The sequence below is a fragment of the Myotis lucifugus genome, unplaced genomic scaffold (genome assembly GCF_000147115.1).
Source record: "Myotis lucifugus unplaced genomic scaffold, Myoluc2.0 scaffold_165, whole genome shotgun sequence".
In the NCBI taxonomy this organism is placed as follows: Eukaryota; Metazoa; Chordata; class Mammalia; order Chiroptera; family Vespertilionidae; genus Myotis; species Myotis lucifugus.
Window position 1 is genome coordinate 1,508,074 of NW_005871213.1, and position 24,469 is coordinate 1,532,542.

Here is a 24,469-nt window from a genome sequence, read left to right on the forward strand (position 1 = left end):
CCTACGGTGACTGACTTTATCATTAATTGGATTTCCATGGAAACAACTCCTCACTGGAAAGAAAGCTGTTGCCATTGTAACAAAGTGGCTCACTGGTTATACCCCTAGGGATGGACAATGTCACCAGGTTGTCAGTGATCAGCACATCGAGAAATTTTTAAAATCAAGAATGCACCCAATGTGAAACAGCATATGAAGAAAATGTTGCCCGAGTTTACAATTTGAATCACTTCTTTTTAAGGTCTCAGAATGATAATGAATGTAGGTCTCCTTTACGTTATTTATGTATCAGATATCCTATCGCATTTATATCTCACAAATGTTCCAAATGTCTGGTGAGCAATGGCTCTCAGCAAATCACTTTATTTTACTATGCACTGACATTTGTATGGGACTTAAAGGTTTATGAGGTGCTTCCACCAGATATACAGTTTCATCACTCCAGGTGATTCTGGGAGGCCGGTATGATGTCACAGATAAAGAGAGTGGATGAGCCCGGCTGGCGTGGCTCAGTGGTTGAGCACCGACCTATGAACCAGGAGGTCACGGTTCAATTCCTGGTCAGGATACATACCTGGGTTGTAGGCTTGATCCCCAGTGCGTGGGGCGTGCAGAGGGCGGCCAATCAATGATTCTCTCTCATCATTGATGTTTCTCTCTCTCTCCCTCTCCCTTCCTCTCTGAAATCAATAAAAATATATTTATTTAAAAAAAGAAAGTGAATGAAGCTCACACTTGCCTAAGGGGGCTCATTGGCCTTATTGGCACACTAGGTATGTGCTTAAGCCCAGAGCTTAGAAGTGGCCAGTGTTCGGTAAATGTTTGTAGCATCTGCTCTTTTCCTATCATCAGGCTATCATATGTAAATACATTTCACTAAAAGAGAAGACAACTGGGACCTCAGATAAGACAACATTAATCTAAGGCAACTGCTTGATCACAGAATAACCTAAATAGAAGAATGTTTACCCTTCCCAATGTCTCAGCTTAAAAGCATTCACGTCAGCTGCCCTTCTGCGCCCCAATCCTTCTGTCACCAACCTGCCCTCATCCACTCCTCTCCCTATTGCCAAGAGCGCCTCCAGGTCTGTGCCCTTCAGTCCATACTGCAGCAGCTCTTTCGCAGCGTCCACGTTTTCAGGAACTCTTTCCAGACACTCATGAAGAACCCAGGACCGTTTCTTTATTTTACTCTGGATGCAAAGAAAATGAAACACAGAGGCATCAATCAACCCAGACCATCCATTAGCAGCTGACAGCTGCCGTCTAGAACTGTAAAGCTATACCTCAAGGAGCCTAGGCAGCTGCTGGAGAGGGTCAACAGAATCAAGGTAATTCCCACTCCCCAGTGATGATTAGAATTCAATGTCGCGAATGTGGTTCCAACTGCTGTCTTTCTTCTTTTAATGAAACACAAAGCTACGTATTCATTTTTGGAAACAGAAAAGAAAAAACTTTCCAAACGTTTATAGTTGCTTTTTACTTTTCACTGGGGCTATATAATAGAGTAGAAAATAAAGCAGAAAGCCCAGATAAGATGGAACCAGCGTGTGTAACTTTGAAACAAATCTAATGAGGCAGAGCACATCGAGGTTCTGTGTCTATTTGACCATGAGATGTGTCACTAAGTATGGATGATAACTGAATCACAGAAGTCATATAATGCTGTTCTTTGGAAAGACCAAGGAACTATTCCTCCCTCCCAACTGCTTCCTCTGACTCCATTCTAAACCCTCGACTTGCCCTCTTCATAGAAAAACTCATTAGTGTTACAAATTTGAAGATGTGACTCGTACCCTATATTCTTTTACACATTCTAGCATATCAATTCTTTCTTTAAATGTCTCTTAATTCATTTCCCCTCCTCCGTGTCTGTGGCCTGCATTCCAGTGTCTGTCATCAATACCCAACACCTGCGACACTGTAGGAGTCCTCACCCTTTGCAGGGTTCCCCCACCTTGCTCCTTCCACTCCAGTTCATCTTCTACATCACCTTCCCCTGCACCTCCACAGTCAGATCACCACAATCATCCCCCACCCCCTGAAGACATAAGGCCTAAGTCATCATGCGCTTTCAACAACCCCCCCAAACCCAAACCAATGTGTCTTTCTAATCACATTTCACAGTGTTCCCTCTTGCGGACCATCAGACCCAGCAGACTGGTTTACTTACAGAGCTCATTATTCACCCAAGAAATATTTACTGCCAGGCACTGGACTAGACTGGAGGACACAGCAATGAATAAGACAGATGTGGTCACTGGCCTCATGAATCATGCTCATGTTCTTCCAATTTGCTCAGACATGTGTCTCATTAAGAATGTGGTCCCTCTCCCATCTCTGGAAGGCCTACTTTGAGTCCTTTCTCATCCCTGCTCAAAACGTCTTCACTAGCTAAAGCCTCCCATAACCACTGGGTCTGTAATGACCGCTCCCTCACTAGGTTCCCACAGTACTGACGTGGAATCTTCTGTGCAGTTATTTATATCTTGGGCATGAAGCTTGTCCTCTCAGTCAGATTACAAGCTCCCTCATAGAAAAACCCGTTATACAGCGGCTCCACTCCCCCTTCACCGTCCCTAGCACCACCTCTCATTGAATTTCACTTCCCAGTGAGGAGGAAGCCTCCCAGACTATGCCCGCCCACTCCAGTGGGAGTTTTTTCTTTTCAGTCCTAGACATGGCTCCTATCTGCCAGCCCTGAGCTGAAAAAGTGCCGATGGCGGGTTTCTTGCTTGCCAGTCTCTAGGGTTTTCCAATCCCCACTCATTGACGTACCCCAGCAATAGGCACCCGGCTTGCCCATCCACCCCGCCTTTTTCTGCCTGCCAACTTGGGCAATTATGGAGTGAGCTCAGCATCTGAGGAGCAGTCCTGGCCCACAACATCCGGAGGACTGCAATTCTGTCCAGTGTGCTGCAACCACTCCTTGTCCAAGGAGGGCTGGACCCCTGCCGGGGAGGAGCCTCCCTTCCGAGGCCGTCCCCCCGGGTACGCTCCTTCAGCCCTAGGTGGAAGGAATTCCTTGACGTCCTCTTTACCCCTTTATAGTTAATCTGTTGTTACTGTAAAATCATTCTCACATTCACACTTTCCCTGCCCTAATTACCGAATGGGTTCTGGCTTCTGGTGGGGCCCTGACTGATAATAGGTAAAGAGAAGTAACTGAGGTAGATGAGGAGGAAGGATTAGCCCAAAACCAGGCAGTCGGCTGGTTTATCAGTAAATATTCATTCCTGTGTCTCCAGCACCAAAGTCCAGCTACAGGGCCAATAAAATAGGGTAACAAGGTCATTTTTCTGGGTTGAGTAAAACATACTTCATCAGCTTCAGAGAAGTCAGCAATATAAAGTACTCTCATATGCAGCCCTTCAGCTAAAAGATGTTCCATAGATTGGAATATTACCACCTTACCAAGATCTTGAAACCTACCAGGTAGTTCTGAATGGAAGCGATGTTGACCGCCGACTTCCTCCACTGCCTCTGGTACACGAGGTCAGTGTCCAGGCCATAGGTCTGCGCCAGAGACAAGGCCTCCTCATACTCTTCACTCTCGATCTTCGGACAAGGAAAGGGACACAGGAGCGTTACCGAGCTGCCCCGGGTCACAGTGACGATGTGATGAGCAATGAACACCCCTAACCTGGTCAGCATTCCTAACTAGTCTCACGGCAGACAGACCCAGCGTTTACCTGAGCACTTTCACACAAGCGGAGAGAAGAGGAGGAATGCCCACGCTTACAAAGCAAACCCAGAGGGGCAGTGCCAGCAGCCTGCGCTGGTGCAGGGCTCGGCCCAGGTCGCTCAGCAGCAGCACCGCTGGGAGCACCCTGTGCGACCCCCTCTGCCTCCACGCAGAGCCCGTGAGAAAGCGCACGAGCAGGTCCCCTGCACCACCTGGAGCCTGAGGACACAGCTGCAGGGACCCACACAGGCCACGGGAGGGGCAGCAGCATCCCGGGCTCAGCCACAGCGTGGACAGGCTAAGTGAATTCATCTTTCATCACTTTTATTTTCAGGACTCAGGCACAAAGACCTGCATTATTTTCAAAAGTTAAATACTACTGATGATTTAAACATGTTGATAATATAACAACCCCCCCACCCTTTTTCTTGTAATCCTCACCCGAGGATATTTTTTTCCATTGAGAGTGGAAAGAAGGTGGGGAGGGAAGAGAAGAGAGGAAAGAGAGAGAGAGACATTGATGTGAAAGAGACAAATCAATTAGCTGCCTCTGGCACTCTGCCCCTATCAGGGCCAGACATCGAACCTGCAACCCAGGTACAGGCCCTGGACCTGGAATTGAACTCACAACCCTTCAAAACGAGGGCCGGTGCTCTAACCACTGAGCAAAGCCAGCCAGGGCACAATTTCTCTTTAAATTCCTTCCTTTATTAAAGAAAGAGGTTTTGGTCTCAGTCCCATTGGTGAACTCAGGGCTCCCCGAGCACGGCCGCAGGATGGCTCACCTTGCGGTGGTACAGCTCCTCGGGCGTGGTGGAGCGCAGGCTCACGAGGCGGTAGTGCTTGGTGATGGCCCGTGGGCGCTTCCGTGGCGGGGCAAACCGCTCCATCTCGGTCACCAGGTACAGGCCCTGTTTGACGTAACCGAAGTAGCGAGCCTTGGCAGACACTTCCTGATCAGAGTCGGCGTCCTCCTCCCCTTCGTCGTCTTCTGCACCCCTCGTCTCCAAACGAGAGCGTTTGGGGGCAAGTTTGATCTCACACTGAACGGTACAGAGACATGTTAAACTAATAGTGAGGAACCAAAGACAAGTGTTAGCGTTAACGAGAAAAACACTTTTAATTCTACTCTGATTTGATTCCTTTCATCAGGCGTGTGATTAAAACTAAAAATGGAACTCAAAGGCACCCAACAACAAACATGATCTACGTCAACAGCTCCAGAAGCGTTCAAATGCACTGCTGGCTGCTGATCTCCGAAACTAAAGCCCGCTTTAATAATAAGTCATTAGGATGATCTTGTGCATACGCGCCTGGTGATTATTCTAGGGACATGAAGGAGTCGAGAATGTTAATTTCTTCACTGCTGCTATTTTCATACCAGCTGTGGAGAAGACGATGATTTGTCTTATCTATTTAGAAAAGGAACATGAACGTATGTATCTCCTCGACTGAGAAAAGTGTCCAGGAGCTTCACAAAGTTCTGAGTCTGGAAGCCTGACTGGTAAAGATAACTTTCATTTCAGACTTAACAGAGTTGGCTTAGAAGCTAGGCCTTAATTCTCTCCAAATAACACAGACTGCGTAACAAACTTTGAGGCGAAAAATATTTGTCCATCTACATCGAAGTGAAAGCTATTGAAGGATGCTAGCCTTCAAAGACTTACAATCAGAATTTTAAATGACCAAGACATAACTTTAAATTACTAGCCTCTATTTTCCAGTCTTTTGTCATGATAAACAAGCTTTTCTTACTGAAAAAACAATTTTTTAAAATTGTCATATTCATAGAAATAGGTTAAAGTCTATATTTCTTAGGTAGCAATAACTTTTACATTTTAAAATGATTAATCTAGAAAAAAAGAAAAAATCTATCATGTCAGTGAAGAAAAAATAGTTATAGATAGCAAAATGACTATCCATTTTCCTCATTCTTCTACAATGCAAAAATTTTAATTGACTAAACAATAGATCTTTTTTAGACGAGATCGGGCGCGTTCAGGGTGGTATGGCCGTAGACGACAATAGATCTTTTTTATACTGCACTCAATCTGTGATTCCAATCACAGACTTTTGTTCTTAAAGCCAAAATTAGAAAATGGGATAACAAATTTAAAAAAAAACAACAAAAAAAACACCAGATCTTGCCCTAGCCAGTTTGGCTCAGTGGGTAGAAAGCATGGACTGAAAGGTCCCGGGTTCAACTCCGGTCAAGGGCATGTACCACGGTTGCAGGCTTGATCCCTAGCCCTCCTCAGGGTGCCTGCAGGAGGCAACTAATCGATGTGTCTCTCTCACATCGATGTTTCTCTCTCTCTCCCCCTCCCTTCCTCTCTCTCTAAAAATCAATGGAAATATGTCCTCGGATGAGGATTAACAAAATGAAAACAAATACAGAGCTTTAGGTTGTGGGTGAAATTCATGTTTTCTTTCAAGCACACAGAGGCTCTGGAAGGAAAGCATTACCTCCAAACTTAAAAATCCCCCGTCGTGGGCAGCGGTGACTTGAGGTGCCGGTTCAAACCACTCACAGGATTTTCCCAGTAGATTCTTCAAAGTTTTCACGGAGGAAACGGTCAAAGCCCCTGAGCAGCGAGCCAAGATCACGGCACTGTCCGCCCACCAATTCACATCCACAAGCGGGTACAAGGACTTTTTATCTAACGGGGAAAAGGGAACCAATGCTCACGCACCTGCCAGTGTGGGCTAGCTACACACACCTGGCCCAATAACCAACTCAACCACCAGACTGGGCGCTGAAGATATGGCAAATAATGAGAACACATGAACTACAAGTCATCACTCTAATTCTAATAAAACGGTAATCTATAATATTAAAAGAGTAATATGCTAATTAGACCAAATGTCCTTACGGGAGTCATTCCGGATGTCCTTCCGGACGAAGCCGGGGCCCGAGCTAAGCAACCTGGGTCCCGGGCGCCTGCCAGTGGCAGTCAGAGGGAAGCAGCCCGGGTCCCAGGTGCCGGAGGGAAGCCGGTGCTGGCAGCTGGGGGAAGGGAGGCCTACTCTTGCATGAATTTCCATGCACTGAGCCTCTAGCTTATTTAATAAACACCTGAGTGCCAAGAAATTGCCAAAGTTCAAAATTACAGGGATGCAGAGTTCCTCTCAGAAAATGAAACATACAGCACTCTATTTCACATTTTCAACATAACAAACTAAAAGGTAGGTGGGCACAAAGGGCACAAATCATCAAGGTTATAAAATATTTTGGAAAATATTCATACATCACTTTCAGACAAACAATAATATGAGAATTATACCCTTTTGAAAAACACAAGACAAATGTACGATAGGTTTCAACGCTGACTGCCTCACACACTTGTGAAGGCGATCAGGGTAAGGGCCGACCCAAAACACGCCACTTCGACATAAATACTTTAAGCTGAAGGAATTCAAGAAACTCAAAGTTCTTTTCCTTTGTCTTGTCACTTCTCTAAAATGTATTGTCCCTTTTCTAAGACGCTATAGAAGCCCAATTTCCAACCAACCCTTGGAGTTACTCATCTGGGGGTGCTCCCACGGGCAAGCGCCCTGTGCATGCTACTAGGCTTCTACTTGTTTTCCTCTTGTTACTCTGTCTTTTGTCTAATTTTCAGGGCTCAGCAAAAGCCCAAGAGGATGAAAAGAAAAAGATTTGTTCCCTCCCCTACATCCATTAGGTCATCTAAAGAGCACCTTTAGTATACAATCGGAGTCTCTTAAGGTGTTTAAATATCATATTTCACAGGACTCACCTTTGACTTTTTTCCTCTTCTCCGTAGAGAGTGTCCAGTCGGGGTTGAGGTCATCGTACCCTGGCTACATGGGAAACATACACATGACCTGCTGAGTCCGCGGTTTAAGAAACAGTGAGAACATCATCAAGGCGCTGCTTCCCTGGGACCTCTCCTTACGCTTGAAAAGCAACTGTTCTTACACTTAAAATGTGCACATTGGGTGTTGGGACTGAATATGAAGAAAACAGTGTGCACGAGACCATAAGACAGCAAGTAAGTATACAACTAACACAAATGGAAGCAAGATACACTAACGACTGATTCTGCACACTCACACCCACTCGCCCTGACAGACGGGAAGACAGCCGTGCCCCTGGGAACACCAGTCCGACCCCGGCCACTGTCACTGAGCAACCCCTTCAGGCTCGGCTTCCATGGCTCTGAGCTTGGACTCCACAATTTCCAAGCAATCCAGTTCTGTCTATGACTAAAAATCTACTAAGTTAAGTGCATAAGCATGCAATCTTTAAACTGAGTCCATTCATGTTCTAATCTCACGGCAACATAATGTTCTATCCACCTTTGTGGATGCAAGGACACATCATTATCTCTCAAATATCCTAAAACAACTGCAATTACACCACTATCAGACTCCCTTTTGGCTCCCAGTTAATTACTTAATCTTCAGAATTACAATAGTACAGAAAAAGACCCGTCCCAAAATAAGAATCATTTGGGCATTTATCTGAAATCTTCAGGCTAAAAAAGTGATGCTATACTTAAGTCAAATATGCTTTTAATGCCTGGCCAGTGTTGATCAGTGGCTGAGCATTGACCCATGAACCAGGAGGTCAAGGTTGGATTCCCAGTCAGGGCACATGCCTGGGTTTCAGGCTCAATCCCCAGTAAGGGGCATGCAGGAGGCAGCCGATCAATGATTCTCATCATTAATGTTTCTATCTCTCTCCCTCCCTTCCTCTCTGAAATCAATTAGATATAGATAGATATATAGATATGGATATATGGATCTATAGAGAGAGAGAGAGATATAGAGATATGCTTTCATCTAATATAACACTGTAAACATATATATGATATTACCAATTTATCAGTGGCTATTGACACTATTAAAATTGCTATTTCTTTCCATGGCTTGAAAGAACTTCCTACCCTCTACTACTATAATAAGTCACTCAGAGTAGTCCCTGAGAACAGAAGATCTAATTCTTTAAACTTTACCATAAAAGGCTACATTTATTTGGGGGAGGGAGAGGAAGGCAAAGTTTATATACTAAGGGAAGAAATAGATTGTCCTGGTTGACCTCATCAGCCTTCAACTCCGAGGACTCTGCAGAAAACCATGAGCTGGCCATGCTTTAGACCAGCCGTGGGCAAACTACGGCCCACGGGCCGGATCCGGCCCGTTTGAAATGAACTAAAAAAAAAAAAAGACCGTACCCTTTTATGTAATGATGTTTACTTTGAATTTATATTAGTTCACACAAACATTCCATCCATGCTTTTGTTCCGGCCCTCCGGTCCAGTTTAAGAACCCATTGTGGCCCTCAAGTCAAAAAGTTTGCCCACCCCTGCTTTAGACACATGGTACACATTCTGTAGGCAGAGAACCATGAGCTGGCCATGCTTTAGACACGTGGTACACACTCAGTAGGCTGGTGCTCGGAGGGCAGATCACCAAGCTCCCATGACCCAGCAGAGCAAAGCAGGGGACTCACTCCTGGCACCACATTGATGTGTTCTGAAGAGAATCTCCATGTTACCCCTCTTTGTATGACCTGCTACCACATGTCTGCAAACAGCCTAAGGTGCCCTCACTTTAGCGTCGTGGTCGCCTGGAGAAGGATATCCCAAGAAACAGTTATAGATTTTGCATAGAAAGGCTGTGATGGCTAAACCAGCATTTTCTTCACATGTAAGAATTTTTATCTGTTTTTTTTAATGGCTAGAAGCTAAATATAGTGAAGCCCCTGCCTCTGACAACATAAAAACAACCTTTCAAAAGTGTATTCATTCCGCAAACACTTATTAACATTTAACATGCCAAGCCCCACGTTAGACCCCATGGAAGCAGCGCATATGCAGAATCTATGTCAAGGAGCTCACAGCAGTGAGGCCGTGGAATCAGCTGTGAATTGTACCAACATTCAGCACCTGAATGGTCATCTTCTTACTCATCCCTCATTGACTCATCCATCTAACAACACTAGTCCTTACCTACTATGAGCCAAAAAGAAAATAAAATGGAAAGGAAAAAGGTAAGTTTTCTGTCTACTATGTCTAAGGAAGAACAAAGAGGCAAGTAATAAAACTTCTTCAGAGAAAAATTAAGGCCAAAAATGAGATGTAAATATATAAACATAACATATGGGAAGTGTTTGAAATGAAAATCACTTAGCAGTTTACTGTATTCCAGAGATGAACAAAGCTCCCCACGCGCAGATTTCCAGCCAGATGGATTTTCGTACTGACAATGAAAGCCAAAGTCTTGAATCAACTCAAAACCAGAGAGCAGTAAATCAGAACAGGCACTGGCACTGCTATCTTTAATCATTAGATTTTATAGAGAAAATAATCACACAACGCACAACATAAAAACTACTAAAGCTGCACATGACAGAAAGAAAGGCCCAGAGGAGCTGCACCCACAGTTTGGTAAAAGAGTTTACGTTTGTACAGGGCAACTGTAACATCAGCTTCTTCTCAGGCAAGGCTGCAGGAAAAATTATGAGCTCTAGCTATATCCTACACATTGTCACAGCATCTATTTTAACACGTCAAGTGCCCAGTCAGTCACTGGTGACTGACACTATACTTTCCGTCCAGAAGACACAACAGGCTGGACGCTTACCGTGTTAAACTAAGTGGCTGGTGCACTCATTTTCCAGGGCAGCCACAGAGGGAGGCAGAGCCCTGTCCTGCGAGGCTGGCCTAGTGTCACCTGACGATGGCTAGCGGAGGGAGAGCAGTTGTTCACATGTCTCACATGTTAACATCACCTCCCCAGTGTCTTTACATAGTGAAGTGCAGAGCTCCAGGGGGAGGCATTCGTGTCAATGGCACGGGCTCTCTGCCCGTTTCCCACCAATACCGCAGCTCGTACCTGATTTGCTCAGATGAAGTCGGTATGACTCAAGGTAAGCACTATCAGAAGATACTCTGAAAAAAGGTGTGCCCTATGAAATCACAGGGCCTGGTCAAAATGAAATCTTAATTCTAAAACTAACATTTAATGACCTAAGCTCACCGCATTTAGCACTATTCCTATCTATTAAAATGAGTATAAACCCATTTTTAACTTAATAGGGTTTCTGTGAAGCAAATGAAACAGATGAAAACTGCTCTCTGGACAGCCAACCCTTAAGGCACAAATGCTATTTATGCCCAATAGTCCTTCCTGCCGACACCATCAGCTGAATTGATGTGCCTTTCCTCTGAGCTTATCTTCTCATAATATTAACTTGTTATGTTATTGATTTGTTTATCATTTCCCTTGCAAGACTATGAACATCTTAAGGGCAAGGACCGGGACTTACTGCATTTTCTACTCTGGCATTTGGTAGAGATTCAAAAAATCGCTGAACTTTATCTTATGATGATGTTATGAATATAGTAGCTACTTACTCTTTATAGTACTGTTACGAGCTTCACAGCACTTACTCTAGCATGCTAGATTTTAATGACTCCTTTGCATATCAAAGGCCAAATCTAAAATGCCCAATCCAATGTGATTGACCCCCAGGATACAGGTGGGAGACTTGAGCAATGTGTGGGTGCTCAGACTCCCTTTGCGGGACAGAGTTACCATCCTCCTCTCCTGCCCACCCCAGCATGTACTGTGGACATTATTATAAAGTTAAGGGTTTAGCAATGACAGGCTATCTCAATTATTTATTCTAGAACCTGGGACACACTAACTAGCTCAGAGTTCAACGTCTCTGAGAGGAGAGAAGAGATCCGTGTTACATTCGCCGAAAGAAAGGATTGTCTCTGTTCTTTTAAAGATCATCCAATAAATAAAGTCTAATAAACAGGGTTTTTTCTGACCTTTTTAAAATGCATTTGTTTTCCAACATGGTCATGGAAAGAGCATGGGCATCAGCTCCACTGCTTACCTGAGACTAACCTGGGGACAAGTGCTCAGGAAATAAGCAGACAGCTTGGGGCCCTGGATCCCAGCCACGGGAGGTGAGAGGGAAGCTCACTGAGGTACCCCAGGTCAACCAGGCCACAGCAACGCCTTCTACACCAGAGACTAACTTCTAGCCCGATGTCATCTCCTCCCACCATGCACCTGCTCTGCCATTTCTGAATGCCCTTCCATTCCTCTCCCATTACTTCACTGATGACCTAGTCCAACTACTGAGATATTTAGTTATTCATTCCTGAGTTTCAAGATTTTTAAACTATTTTAATAGAATCATTATAAAATTCCAATTAGTGAATAACATTATGAGTTAAAGAGTAATGGATTATACTGGCATTAATTGGCAACTAAGACCAAAAAAAATGTTTAAAAGATGAGCGTAGGTCAACAGATGTAAGTTGTCTTTAGATGCACACAAAAAGGCTATCCAGAATTTCAGTAAACAAAAAGCATACTAATGGGTTTTTGCTCAAATAGCTCTTATGCTTCATGTATGACATCCTAGGGCCGTGGTCGGCAAATTGCGACTTGCGAGCCACATGCGGCTTTTTGGACCCTTGAGTGTGGCTCTTCCACAAAATACCACGTGCGGGCGCACACAGTGCGATTGAAACTTCGTGGCCCATGCGCAGAAGTCGGTTTTCGGCCTGGGCGAGTCTATTTTGAAGAAGTACTGTTGATATTTGGCTCTGTTGACTAATGAGTTTGCCGACCACTGTCCTAGGGTATTCACTAGATGAAATATTAAATGTGCTTTCTATTAGGTGAATGAAAATAATTTAAGAAAACAGAAAGTCAGGGAGAAGGGAAGTGCCTTTAATATTAAAATTTTTCACCATTTAAGAAAAAATTTGCCCAAATGTAAAATTTCCCGCATAAAATAGAATATCAGGATCTTCCCAAATGACGAAATCTGAATACTTTATCACCATGTAAAATACAGGCACCTTTTGGACCCATTCTCTGGCATGCTTAGCTAAAACACATTCAAGGACTTTTGAGAGCTGACCCATTCCACTTCTAGAATGAAAATAAAGTCAGATTAGCTATAATTTCAGGAGAGAGACTGTCCCTTATAGTTAGCTACCGAGGACGAAGACCAATGAGCACCTCTTCCATTTAGAACAAGCGTAGACTCGGTAAGTGAGAGAGAGTGGTAGAGATGCAGAGACCAAATTAAATTCAAGGTAGGAGCAATGGGGGAAAAATAATCTTCCTAAACTTGTGTTAAAAATATCAAAGAACTGAATAGCAAAATGAGTAAATTAAGTCAGTGAAAAGAGTAAAGAAAATGTACAGACACTTTCTCTTTTCCTCTACTAATCTGAAAAAAAATGCTGTTAGTTCATTAAGAATGATTTCAATAGTGCAATTTAACTGGTGAAATTAAATTTAAAAGAATTCTCAAAACGGACATCACTCCATTCATATCATTCAGGGAAAATGCTCTAATCTTCGAATTACAAAACTATCCACCAAAACTGGTGACAAGGTATTTCTATAGGCAAAGGGGGACTGGGAAGTGAAAGAAGGGAAATTAACCCTTAAAGTGCTGAAATGTACAATAATCCTGATAAGAGGAAAAGCTCTGTAACATAAACTATGTGCAATTGAGAAGATTTTCTTTAAATCTTCAGTCTACCACAATACATGGCATTCTACAAGCTGACCTCACTTGCCCATCATGATTCTAATTTATAATTGATGTTGATTCTGTCCCTAAACAACTCATTTAAAAACCTGTCATTGTAAGACATTAAAAAGTTAGCAGCTCTATCTTTCTCAATATCTTCACTATCCATCTTTTGAGTGATAATTTCCTTTAAGCCAATAAGTAAGTCCAATATTACTAGCATTGCAAAATTTGGGAAGAATTGTAATGCTTTTAGAATACTGACCCTCCAAAGCTTTAATCACATTAGTTGACTTTTGCTAAAAAAAACTAACATCTCCATTCTGTATTTCTGGAATGAGAAAAGGGGGGAAATGGAGGATTAATGGACAGATTACACTCCGCATTCAGAGTGCCCATGCTGGAAATTAACAACAGTACACAGTGCTACTCTGTTTTTATCTGTCCTACTACACTTAGAATAAAACTTAACTAAAGTTTGGAATGATGAGAATAAACTATGTAGTGCACTACAGTAAAATATCAACAAAATGAAATCAGCATCACCAGTGCCACCCTCCAGCGAGACTCATTCTAAGATGAGAGTTGAGAGACGTACCTGCTCGTTCTGATTCCACTCGCCTTGCTGCGTCAGGGATGGGACGGCCCAAATGCTTAGTTTCCCTGAGAAGTGAATGGCTGCAAGGAGGGTCCCGTCTGGAGAGAGGCTCATCTTAAAGATCCCATCCTGCACAGAAATTACACGACATTAATGACAGGGTGAGGGCTTGCAGCTCGACAGAAATGACTTCCAGAATTTAATAACACACTTCAGAGGGTGCCGTGCCATCAATGATCTCTCGTAATTAAGGGTTCCAGCAGCTTCATGTCATTATAAATGTGCTCCGGCATATGGAAACAGGACTCTTACCCTTCGGGAGGACTTTTACATCTGTTTTATAGCGTAATAATTTACATATCACCCAAAAACCAAATATGATATCATTATAAAAATATTCCTTAATACCACACATCAACTACCATGAGTTCTCAATAACTTTTATGGGTTGATGTTACATAGGTTATGAATTTCTTAAATTTTGGGTTCACATCTTTACAAAATTCTATCTGCACACAATGTCTGGAATATGTTATCCATCATAGACAGGCACAAATCATGCCGCGGAAGAAAAGGAAAGGGAGGAGAAGGAAGAGAGACAGAAGAGAAGAGGATCCAAGGGTGATGGAACTACGGCAGCCGGAGGAAGAAAGGCATTTCTTAACTTGGGAAGCACTATGAATGTTTAAGCTGGCAAATTACCCCATTTAAAGACTACCAGTAATTGTTGCCACAGAGGAGAGAAACCATGTGTACACTGATTTTACATGGCCAACCTCATGGTTCACAGAGAAAATCTTATCTTTCAAGTTCTACTCATTCAAATAATTTCAGGCCTTTCCCACGAGAAAACCAGTCTTGCTCAGCTACCACAAGAGGAACCACACAAGCAGAAATATCACCTGTCTACCACCGACAAGACTCAGAAGAACCCAACACACTGACTGGACATCTGCTTCCCAGTCAGCATGGATTAGGACAGGGCCTAAGGTAGTTTACCCTCGAGATTAAAACAGAGACCTGAAAATGGCAGCCCAGAACCTTATTTCTCCTGATCCCTTAGGAAAGCTGGCAACACAGGGCCCCCATCCCCAGACGGCAATAATCAGGAGGGACTAGGTAGCATGCATGCCCTTAGGAGGGTCATGCCCCCACCATTCCCTGTAATGCTCAAGAATAGTGCCAAATATCAGCTACAGAACCAAAACCCAAACATGACTATACTAAAAATCCAGAATTACATCTGACTCAATTCACTATGTTATCTACATTAGTCGTCATCAACAAACAGAACAATCTGAGGAAGTTCGGAAATTGCTGGATGAGTAGATAGAAGAAAATATCAGGATGTTCTAAGCTCACTGAAGATTAGCACCCTCCAATCTCACCTCACCTGGATAGAACGCTCTACCCCAGAAAGCCAAAACTAAATATAAGAAAGATTAAAATACAAATGCCTGGGAAAGGAAAGCAACAGAAGCAAAAGCACTCCAGCAAAGTTTTGACTACTGCATCTCCCTTCCATGCGATGGAGACAGGCATGGCTAGAAGGAGAAGGACCAGCATCTTCCTCCCACAGCTCTAGTTCGTAAGCCTATGGTTTGGCATCAAGTGAGCCTCAGAAGCGTGCATGCTTAGGAGCTGACGCATCTCTCACCATCCTTCAGAGTTTACAAAGGAAGAACCTGAAGGCCTGAAAGCATTAAGACACCAGCCCAAGAGCATTCAGTGCAGACAGCAGAACCTGAACGGGGTGCAGTCTCCGACCCCAGTCCATGTCACTTCTGCTGCATCACAATTACTGCCAGCTGGGCATGCCTTCCTAGTAGTCACAGGCATGCTCCTCCGTAGAAACGATGATCAGGTATCCTTTACTGTTTTTGTCATCAAAATAGTTAGTCACTTGTGACCTATATGGTAACTAACTCCCAGGAATTACCAAGGCTTCATTAAACAACTCCACTAAAAATGCTCTCAAAGCAAGGAGAAAGTTTATGAATCTATTTAATAATAACAAACAGAAAAATGTATACTGAATGCAATAATATGAGTAATTTACCAACAGCATTGTGATCAGGAAAATAATGAATGAACATGCGCAATTTTCTTTTGATTTAATCTCTCCCTCCTTTCCTTCCTTTCTGTGCAGACACTTAAGCAATAACTGTATTAAGTAAAATGGAACAATTGCTTTTAATGGGGTGGGTTCTTGATCCTCTTAGTTTCATTTGATACTATGACATACATACTGCAAACTTATCATTCCTCTTGAAGCATTTTGTTGTAGAAATTTGCACTCACACACACGAAAGTTGAAATTATAGTATAATGAATACCCATGGACCCAATAACCAGCTTAAACAAATAGCCACGTTTCAAGCTTGTTTTATGAATCCGTCCCCAGACACCACAATGCCCGCAGGGATTTTTTAAAAAATAGTAAAATACACAAATCTTCAGTGAACACCTCCATGAAGTCTCACCGCTGCATGTGCCCACACAGTGTACAATTAAGAGAACAGGCAGAGGGAGATCTGTGACATTCAAGGTTCATTCAACGGTGCCCTGCATGGTACACTGGTGAGCGTATCTGAGAATCACAGGTTAAGCTTGTGAGTTACCTGTTCTTGTCCTGGGTGACTGTATAACTTGACATTTAGCATCCTTAATAATCCCAGTGTCTTCGGTACCTACAGCATAAGGGCACATCATACAAAGAAAGATTAATATTTTCTCATTGTAAAGTCCTTTTTATCATAAACTGAAAACTATAGCAAATCTAGTATTTAAAGAAATGGTTAAGAAGATCATCGATAGGTGTCAGAGATATCGGTGAGACAGTTTTTATCTGGAAAAAAAAATCCACTAAGCGGTAAATCTTACAAATACACCCATAATCAAATGCTGTTTTAATACATACATAATAAGTCTAATACAATCTATGCAAATTGGAATCTACTCCTAGCTCTACGCAAAGACACTGCCCTAGGTTATCATTCTATCCTGGCCTTACTATGGAAAAGATCAAAACTTCCAACAGAAACTTCATTCATTAAGGAATTAATTCTCTACATGAAAAATATCAGAAAAGTAATCATCATTTAGAAACCAGCATTTTAAATAACACAAGATTATTTTGGTCTTTAGATTTAATATATTTATAAAAGCAAGAGAGGAAGATAGGTATAATTTTTTAAATGGAAACTAACAAGTGTCACTGAAGATGTAGAGAACTCGGAATGCTAGCACATTGTTGGTGGGAATATAAAATGGTACGGTGCTGTGGAAAAGTATGGCTGTTCCTCAAAAAATTAACCTTAGAATTACCATGGGACCCAGGCAACTCCATGTAAGCATATACCCAAAATAATTCAATGTATGTTTTCAAACTAATACTGCCGGGGTCCAGCCCCAGCAGGTCCAGGGGTTCCCAAAGGTGTGGACGGAGTCGGCGAAGAGGGAATGACACTGAGACAGCGTTCAGTTGATCAGCAACCTAGCCAGGTTCTCTAACCAGGTTCTTCAGCCAGGTTCTCTCGCCATGCTCTCTAGCCAGGTTCTAGCCAGTTCTCCAGCCAGGTTCTCCAGCCAGGTTCGGTCTGTACTGTCCTGTTACATCTGTATTTATACCAGTTGATTTTAATCCTATCCATTCTATTCCAAAGGTTAGGGCATTTCTTATCTCCATTCCAAGGTTACTCTATTGTTCTATTAAGCTACAAGGATTGTAACTGAAGGAGATTATCCTAAGATTATATAGCTTAAGCGTGATTGTTCGTAGTTAAAGTGATTAACTACCCGCCTGGCACTTAGTTAAGGGGTTTTATGGATTTATTTCCTTCCTTAGTCCTGTTAATCCCTAACTCCAGGGAAAAAATCCCCACCTGGGGAAACAACCTTTCTTGGAGAGGTGACCTTGGTCAAAACACATAGTGCTAAGAAGGGGAGCAAACATATTAAGAACAGTATGCCATATACGCCAGGTCCCTTGAAACATACGCTGTGCAGATGTTTCTTCCCTGTAGCGACTGTGTCAAGCAGCAAGGATGGACCAACTTCCGGCAAAATACTGGTACAAAATGTTTATAGAAATACTATTCATATCAGCTAGAAAATGGAAACAATTCAGATGTCCATAAACTAAAGAATAGATAGACAAATGTAGTGGAATATTATTCAGTCATAAAAAGGACTGAAATACTGATACATGCTACAACTTGGATGAACCTCGAAAATATTATGCTAAACGAAAGAAGCCAGATACAAATGGCCATATTGCATGATTCCATTCACATGAAACACTAATAGGTAAATCCACAGAAACAGAAAGCAGACTAGTGATTGCCAGTGATGAAGATGTTCTGAAACTAGACAGCTGATGGTTGCACAAAATTATAAATGTACTAAATGCCACGGTCTGTATACTTCAAAATGGTTAATGGTTAACATAATGTGAATTTTACTTAATTTCAAAGAAAAAGGCAAAGGGGGAGTGGGGGAGGGAGGTACTGTTTGTTGAAGTTAAAATTTTCCTAACAGAACCGAGTACCTGAAGACATTAGTGACAGCCTAACTCCCAACATTTTCTCCAATGACAAGAAAGAACAAGAAAGGAAAACTAATTCTACATAAAAACCACGCCACAGCTGAAACTGAAGACTGAGGACAGCCAATCTTCATAATAACTTTAAGAAGAAACAGAAAAATCACCAAATCCCAGGGTGTCACCTCACTTGCTGTTGTCATGTCCCCACAACCCCCACCCCCACCCCAGGCCCGCTTCAAGGCCTGGTGGCGAGCAAAAGCAAAATGAAAAAACATTACAGAGCCCAGGCAGCCAGACAAAGGAAACTCACAAAGGGTCTGAGGCCTATGGAAAGTCACTTTTAAATTTATAATCCAAAAGGACTTCCCAGAAACAGAAAAAATCTGAATTTATACAATGAAAGAGGTACCCTGGGAACATTAACCCAGAATAACCAACTCTAAGAAATATCCTAGGCAAGCTATTAGATTTCAAAGATAAAGAAAATCTTCAAGGCCTCCAAGCACAATGGCCAAACAACATACAAAGGACCCCTGAGCCTGGGTTCTTCCCTTCCTCCCAGGAACTGAACTCCTGCCTGGCACCTGTGCAGCTTGTCGCCCTCAGTTCTGGACACAGCTGTACCCTCCAGAGCAGAAAGCCCCAGAGGGCTCCTACCTTCCCCTTCTATTGCCTGGAGCAGTGATTCAATGTTGAACAAACAAATAAATAAACTATCACACAGATGACAGGAGCATTAATTTGGCAACTTGGGTCAATGCATATATTGAATTTTGTACAGTCTGTTTTACAACCTAGCAGCCTTGCAAGAGACTAGAATATATGGCAGCAGCATTTTTCGGTCAATATCCACCCCAACACAATAGCCACCTTAAACAAACAATCAGAGGACGTTCCACGAGGACGAAGTCTGCCACCAGACAAAAGGAACGAACCCTATCATGCAGGTGACCTTGAGGCAGGGGAAGGCCATGGAGAATGACCATAAGTTTAGCTGTAAGACTTAACTAAAAGCCACTAACGTAACGAAAATGCACTTGCCGCATCTCAAGAAGTTAATCGCACGGCACAGCATTCAGCTGGCAATCGATATTTTCCTTTCCCCACTTACTCTGTCAGTGCGCCGGCAATTGTCTTTAAAAAGATGCCAGGACCAAAGCTGCAGGGCAGGGGGAAGACACACACACAGTAAGACACAGAGCGAACGCACAGAGGGCTCAGAGAGCCAGGGCCAAGGCAGGCCTTGCCGAGACTGCCCCTTCCCCAGACCGCTCCCTCTGTCAGTTACACCTGCCCCCACTGTCCTACGACGGGCTTCGCAGCTGATCGACTTCATGGCTCATCAACAGGCTTGGGTAGTCACAATCCCTACCTGAAAGGGTCGCAGATAATTAAATGAGCTAATACACAGAGCAGCACTCAGCACAGCTGCCAGACAGAAAAAGTGCTTAACAAATGATAATGTCCAATAAGCAGGTTCAAGTAACAGGACTACGGCTAGGTTGACTGTTTCCTAACAATGAAGATAAGTCACATGCCATACACTTTAGATAAATCGGATGTGTGAAAGGAGCACTAAAATGTCACTGGCATTAAGTCCTTTTCCTCATTCAGGACAAATTACTTCGTCCTCTTTATCCTGCCCAGGGCGTGCCTGCCCGAGGCCCAGCAGCAAAGTGAAATGCCGGGACTGAGACTCACCACAGCAACCGTGTCTCCGCCGCTGGTGACCTGCTTGTAATAAGGCGACCCTGACAGCACCCTCCAGGCAGAGAGGCCAGCGCTGGACGCTTTCGAGGTGCCCACTTCGGCAGCTTCACATCCGCCCACCAGCAAAAGTCTACGAAAGAGAAAAATGAAAAGAATTGCTAAGTTGCCAATATAAACAAGACAACATCGAAACAAAGGGAGCAGAAACAGTTACCTTCTCAAAGAAAACTAAAGTCAGATCACTACATACTAAACCTAGAAGGTAAATATTTTAGAAGAAACAAGCAAAGAAAGCCAGGTTTTTCCATTAGAATTTCACCTTCCCTTATGCAGGGGTAAGGTTTACACAATTCAGCACCTAAACTCCGATGGGGACTTAGAAATGAAAAAAAATGTTTCAAGGTTGGCCACTGAATAGCAAAGGAACTATCAACACCAATAAACTTTAACAAACAGACTGCCTCCTCACCCAGACACATAGTGTGTGAATCGCAGCAGAGCACCGGGTGCCATGAGGGCATTTAAAGACAGAGAGGAGGACGGGCGTAGGTGCCAGAGCGACGTGAGCGAGGCCGGGCTGGCTCTGAAGGCAGGCGCCACGAGCCAAGGCAGCAGGGCGGCCTCTGGAAGCGGGAAGAGGCGAGAGAACAGATGCTCCGGGGCCTCCTGAGAAGAACAGCCCTGCTGACCCCTTGGTTTCAGCTCAGCGAGACCCATCCGGGACTTCTCACCCCACGACTGTAAGACAGCGAACATGCTCTCAGCCACCACGCGTGCGGCATCTGTTAGAGCAAACACGGAAATCTAGGGTGCACTTGCTCCTTTCCCAGCCCCAGGCGACCTGACGGACTCTAACTCCACCACTGTCTCTCCTCATTCATCACTTCCTTTCTAACTAAGCGAACAGCAACCATTAAAAAAAAAACAAAAACTCATCTCTACCACATACTGTCAAATGTAAATCATTCAAAACTGCATAAAATCCTTCTAGGTTTAGCCACGGAGCTCAGCCCAACTCAAAATCTCAAAATTCATGAAGTATTGGAAATGTGCCTTATTCACAGAAATACACCTGGAGCCGTCACTCGCAGCCATGCTCTTATTGCTTTTATATACGGCTCTAACAAGTGTATATCACCGCAAACTGCAAGCAACAAACTTTAGGAAGATGGCCTGCAGCAAACCTATTCGAGCTGTTTCTATCCAAGGCCCGTCCTCAGAGCGAGCAGATAATTAGCCCTGTTCACAGGGAAGGAGGCCTGGGTCCACAGTCACACGAGCATCTGAGCAGTCCTTGCCTCGAGCAGCCATTCTGCTCAAATGGTTCTTTTGCACCAAAATAATTTCCCCCAAAAGGTATATTTACTGCAGATAAAATCATAATATTCCCCTGGATCTAACTACCAATCTGAAGAAAATATAGTTGACAAAAATACTTTAAACAGCACTACAAAGATGCAATCTAAACAGTGGAAGACCTAAAAATCTAGACAGTAAGAAATAGTGTAAATGACCTGGTTCCTTCAGAACTAACTCTCTCTTATTCTTATTCTCTCTCTCAGCAAAAGAACAAAGAATGAAGGAGAGCCCAGTGTGCTCAGTGTTGAGCGTCCACCTATGAACCAGGAGATCACGGTTCAATTCCCGGTCCGGGCACATGCCCAGGTTGCAGGCTTGATCCCCAGTAGGGAGTGTGCAGGAGGCAGCCAATGATTCTCTCTCATCATTGATGTTTCTATCTCTCTGTCCCTCTCCCTTCCTCTCTGAAATCAATAAAAATAAAAAATAATAATAAAAAGAACACAATCTGGATGTTTGATGACACTGACCGATTATTGTTAATTATCTTCGAATATGATAATAGCTTCATGTTCATATTTATTAGAGGCCTTATTTTTTAGATACACAACTGAAATACTGAATGATATCATATGCTTTCAATGATTTACTTTGAAATGATCCAGGAGCAGACAGGTGGAGGAATGACTGTGGATGCAGACAGAATGAGACTGGCCATGAACTGATCATTACACTGAATGGCAGACACAAGGGAGTCGGCACCCTACTCTCTATGAACATGCTTCCAATTTTCCATAAAGAAATATTTTTTTGAAAGTCAACTTGTCAGGAAAAACTCCTCTGACTAGATAGAAACAAAACAGGTAATTTTGAATATCTACATTTCCAAATGTAATCTGTTTTTTTCTAAACAGAAAACACGTCATGCATAAAATATATCATTAAAAGTCAGTAACATCTATACTAATAAAAGGGTAATATGCTAATTAGACCGGGAGACCGGACATCTTCCGACCGTGCGACTTCCTTCCAGACAAAGCCATGGTGGTGGGGGCTGAGGCAGAGGTGGTTAGGGGCAATCAGGCTGGCAGGGGAGGGCATTTGGGGGCCATGAGGCCAGCAGGGGAGGGCAGTTGGGGACCATCAGGCTGGCAGGGGAGCGGTTAGTCGGCAATCGAACCAGTAGGCAGGCAAGCGGTTAGGAGCCAGCGGTCCCGGATTGCAACAGGGATGTCCGACTAAACCGGCAGTCAGACATCCCCCAAGGGGTCCCACATTGAAGAGGGTGCAGGCTGGGCTGAGGGGCCCCCCCACCCCCCCGCCGCCGTGCACAAATTTCATGCACCGGGCCTCTAGTAATTATAATAAAAAGTTTCTGAGAACTCAACAAAACCCAAAAGGCCACGATACAGCAGATCCTGATAACTAAAATAATTTTTGTCTGATGAATGTGCAACATATATACTTACACCAACAGTGTGATTATTTTCTCAGGAGATTGAGCACTGTTGTTTAATCTGCACTACTATGTTGTGGAGGGGACAGATGTAATATCCAATTTTCAGATTAAAAAACAGACATATGGAACTTTAAGTTGCCTGACTACTGAAGGACATACAGAGCTGAGGTTTCAGAGCTATTGTCGCCTGGTCTTGATACTAGGAAACACTTCCTCTCTATAAAATTCTCACAAATATCATGGCCATGCAAAGATCAAATTGGCTACAATATGAAAAGATAAGAATGAACAACACTGATTCAATACCTGCTTCCAAACAACCCCTCCACCATTCATGGCAAACAGAAGAGTAAATGGGGAAAGAGGCAGAATGATGGACCAATCATGTATTGTCCCCATAAGATAGTATGGCAACCTGGGGACGCTGATGCTCCAGCTACAAGGATGCACGTGTGCATATGTGGATCTAAAGGGGGGACTGACAGCCTTCATCGACGGGTCCTGTCCCCCGTTCCTTTCCTCGGACAGCCTTGGGCGTGTTTTCCTATCTGGGAAGGAAAATGAGCACAGGCCCGGGGAGAGGGCGGGTCCACGCAGACCACCACTGCTCAGGACCTCATCACGACCTCTGAGCTGGGTGCAAACACAGCCTAAAGGATGGATGAACTACATGGAGAAGAGGCCAGAGAAAAGTCTGTCCTTTAAACAATTTCCCGGGCAGATAAGAGCATTCTCAGCCGAGAGAACCTGATGTACAAGAGCACAGACGCCAGTGTGAAAACGGTGTGCTCAGAGAAAGGTAAGACATGCAGTAAGTGCTTCTAACCTGTACGAGGCCAGCAGGACAGACGCCCAACGGGGTTCTTGACAATACAAAACGATTCACCTTGCTCCCTTCCTAGGCACGTGCCACCTTCCACCCTCCATACAGCAACAGTTCTTTAGACCAGCGGTTGCCAACCTTTCAGACCTCATGGACCACCAGTGGTGACCGCTGCTTTACACCATGCCTCCATGACCAAACGGTGAGCCACCTGGGCAGAGACTGTGTGTGTGTCCTGTACAACATTTCCCAGCATTGTTCCACTCCAGAAACACCTACCTGCACACTCTGCAGAGAACTACAGGGACAGGAAGATAACTAAGACACAGTCCTTGTCCGTGGCTTACCCTCTCTGGCTTCAGCTCTCCCACCTGAGAAATGAAGGGGCTGGGCCCCATGATGGATGATCTCGTTTCCAGCTCTGACATTCTAAGAGTCTCAAACTCAAAGCAGGAGCATAGGTGCCAGACAACAAAAATGAACTGTGACTGATGCAGCAAAAATGCACAGGGGGGAGTGGGCTAAGTGAGCAGGAGTGCAGGCGGAAGCAGAGAGAACAGGCAGTAATAATGGGGTGGACAAGGCCATCTGAGGAGTGGGAGGTGGGCAGACAGCAGGCCCCTAAGTATCACACATACATAACAATGATGATCTAAACGGGGCGCTACAGTTATTGCCAAGGATTATAAATGGCTTATTGAGGTTCTTCAATCTAATAATTGTTGGAAGAGTCTGCCATCTAGTGGCTTGACACTCCTTCAATCCAAGGAGAGAAATCTGAAATACTAGCAGAGACACTTTGATACGCTCT

The 24,469-nt window shown here is 43.8% G+C and overlaps 1 protein-coding gene across 3 annotated transcripts in view; it reads right to left on the reverse strand.

Moving 5' to 3' along the window:
- NBAS (neuroblastoma amplified sequence) overlaps window positions 1–24,469 on the reverse strand; it is a 195,222-nt gene that overhangs the window by 144,225 nt on the left and 26,528 nt on the right. For all 3 annotated transcript variants that reach the window (XM_014461993.2, XM_023759896.1, XM_023759897.1), the window contains exons 10-17: window positions 20,069–20,207; window positions 16,443–16,511; window positions 13,822–13,950; window positions 7,444–7,507; window positions 6,152–6,345; window positions 4,471–4,728; window positions 3,433–3,558; window positions 1,042–1,193 (exon numbers count right to left, since the gene is read on the reverse strand). In XM_014461993.2, coding sequence (XP_014317479.1) covers window positions 1,042–1,193; window positions 3,433–3,558; window positions 4,471–4,728; window positions 6,152–6,345; window positions 7,444–7,507; window positions 13,822–13,950; window positions 16,443–16,511; window positions 20,069–20,207 — 1,131 coding nt within the window. The remainder of the gene's footprint in view (window positions 1–1,041; window positions 1,194–3,432; window positions 3,559–4,470; window positions 4,729–6,151; window positions 6,346–7,443; window positions 7,508–13,821; window positions 13,951–16,442; window positions 16,512–20,068; window positions 20,208–24,469) is intronic.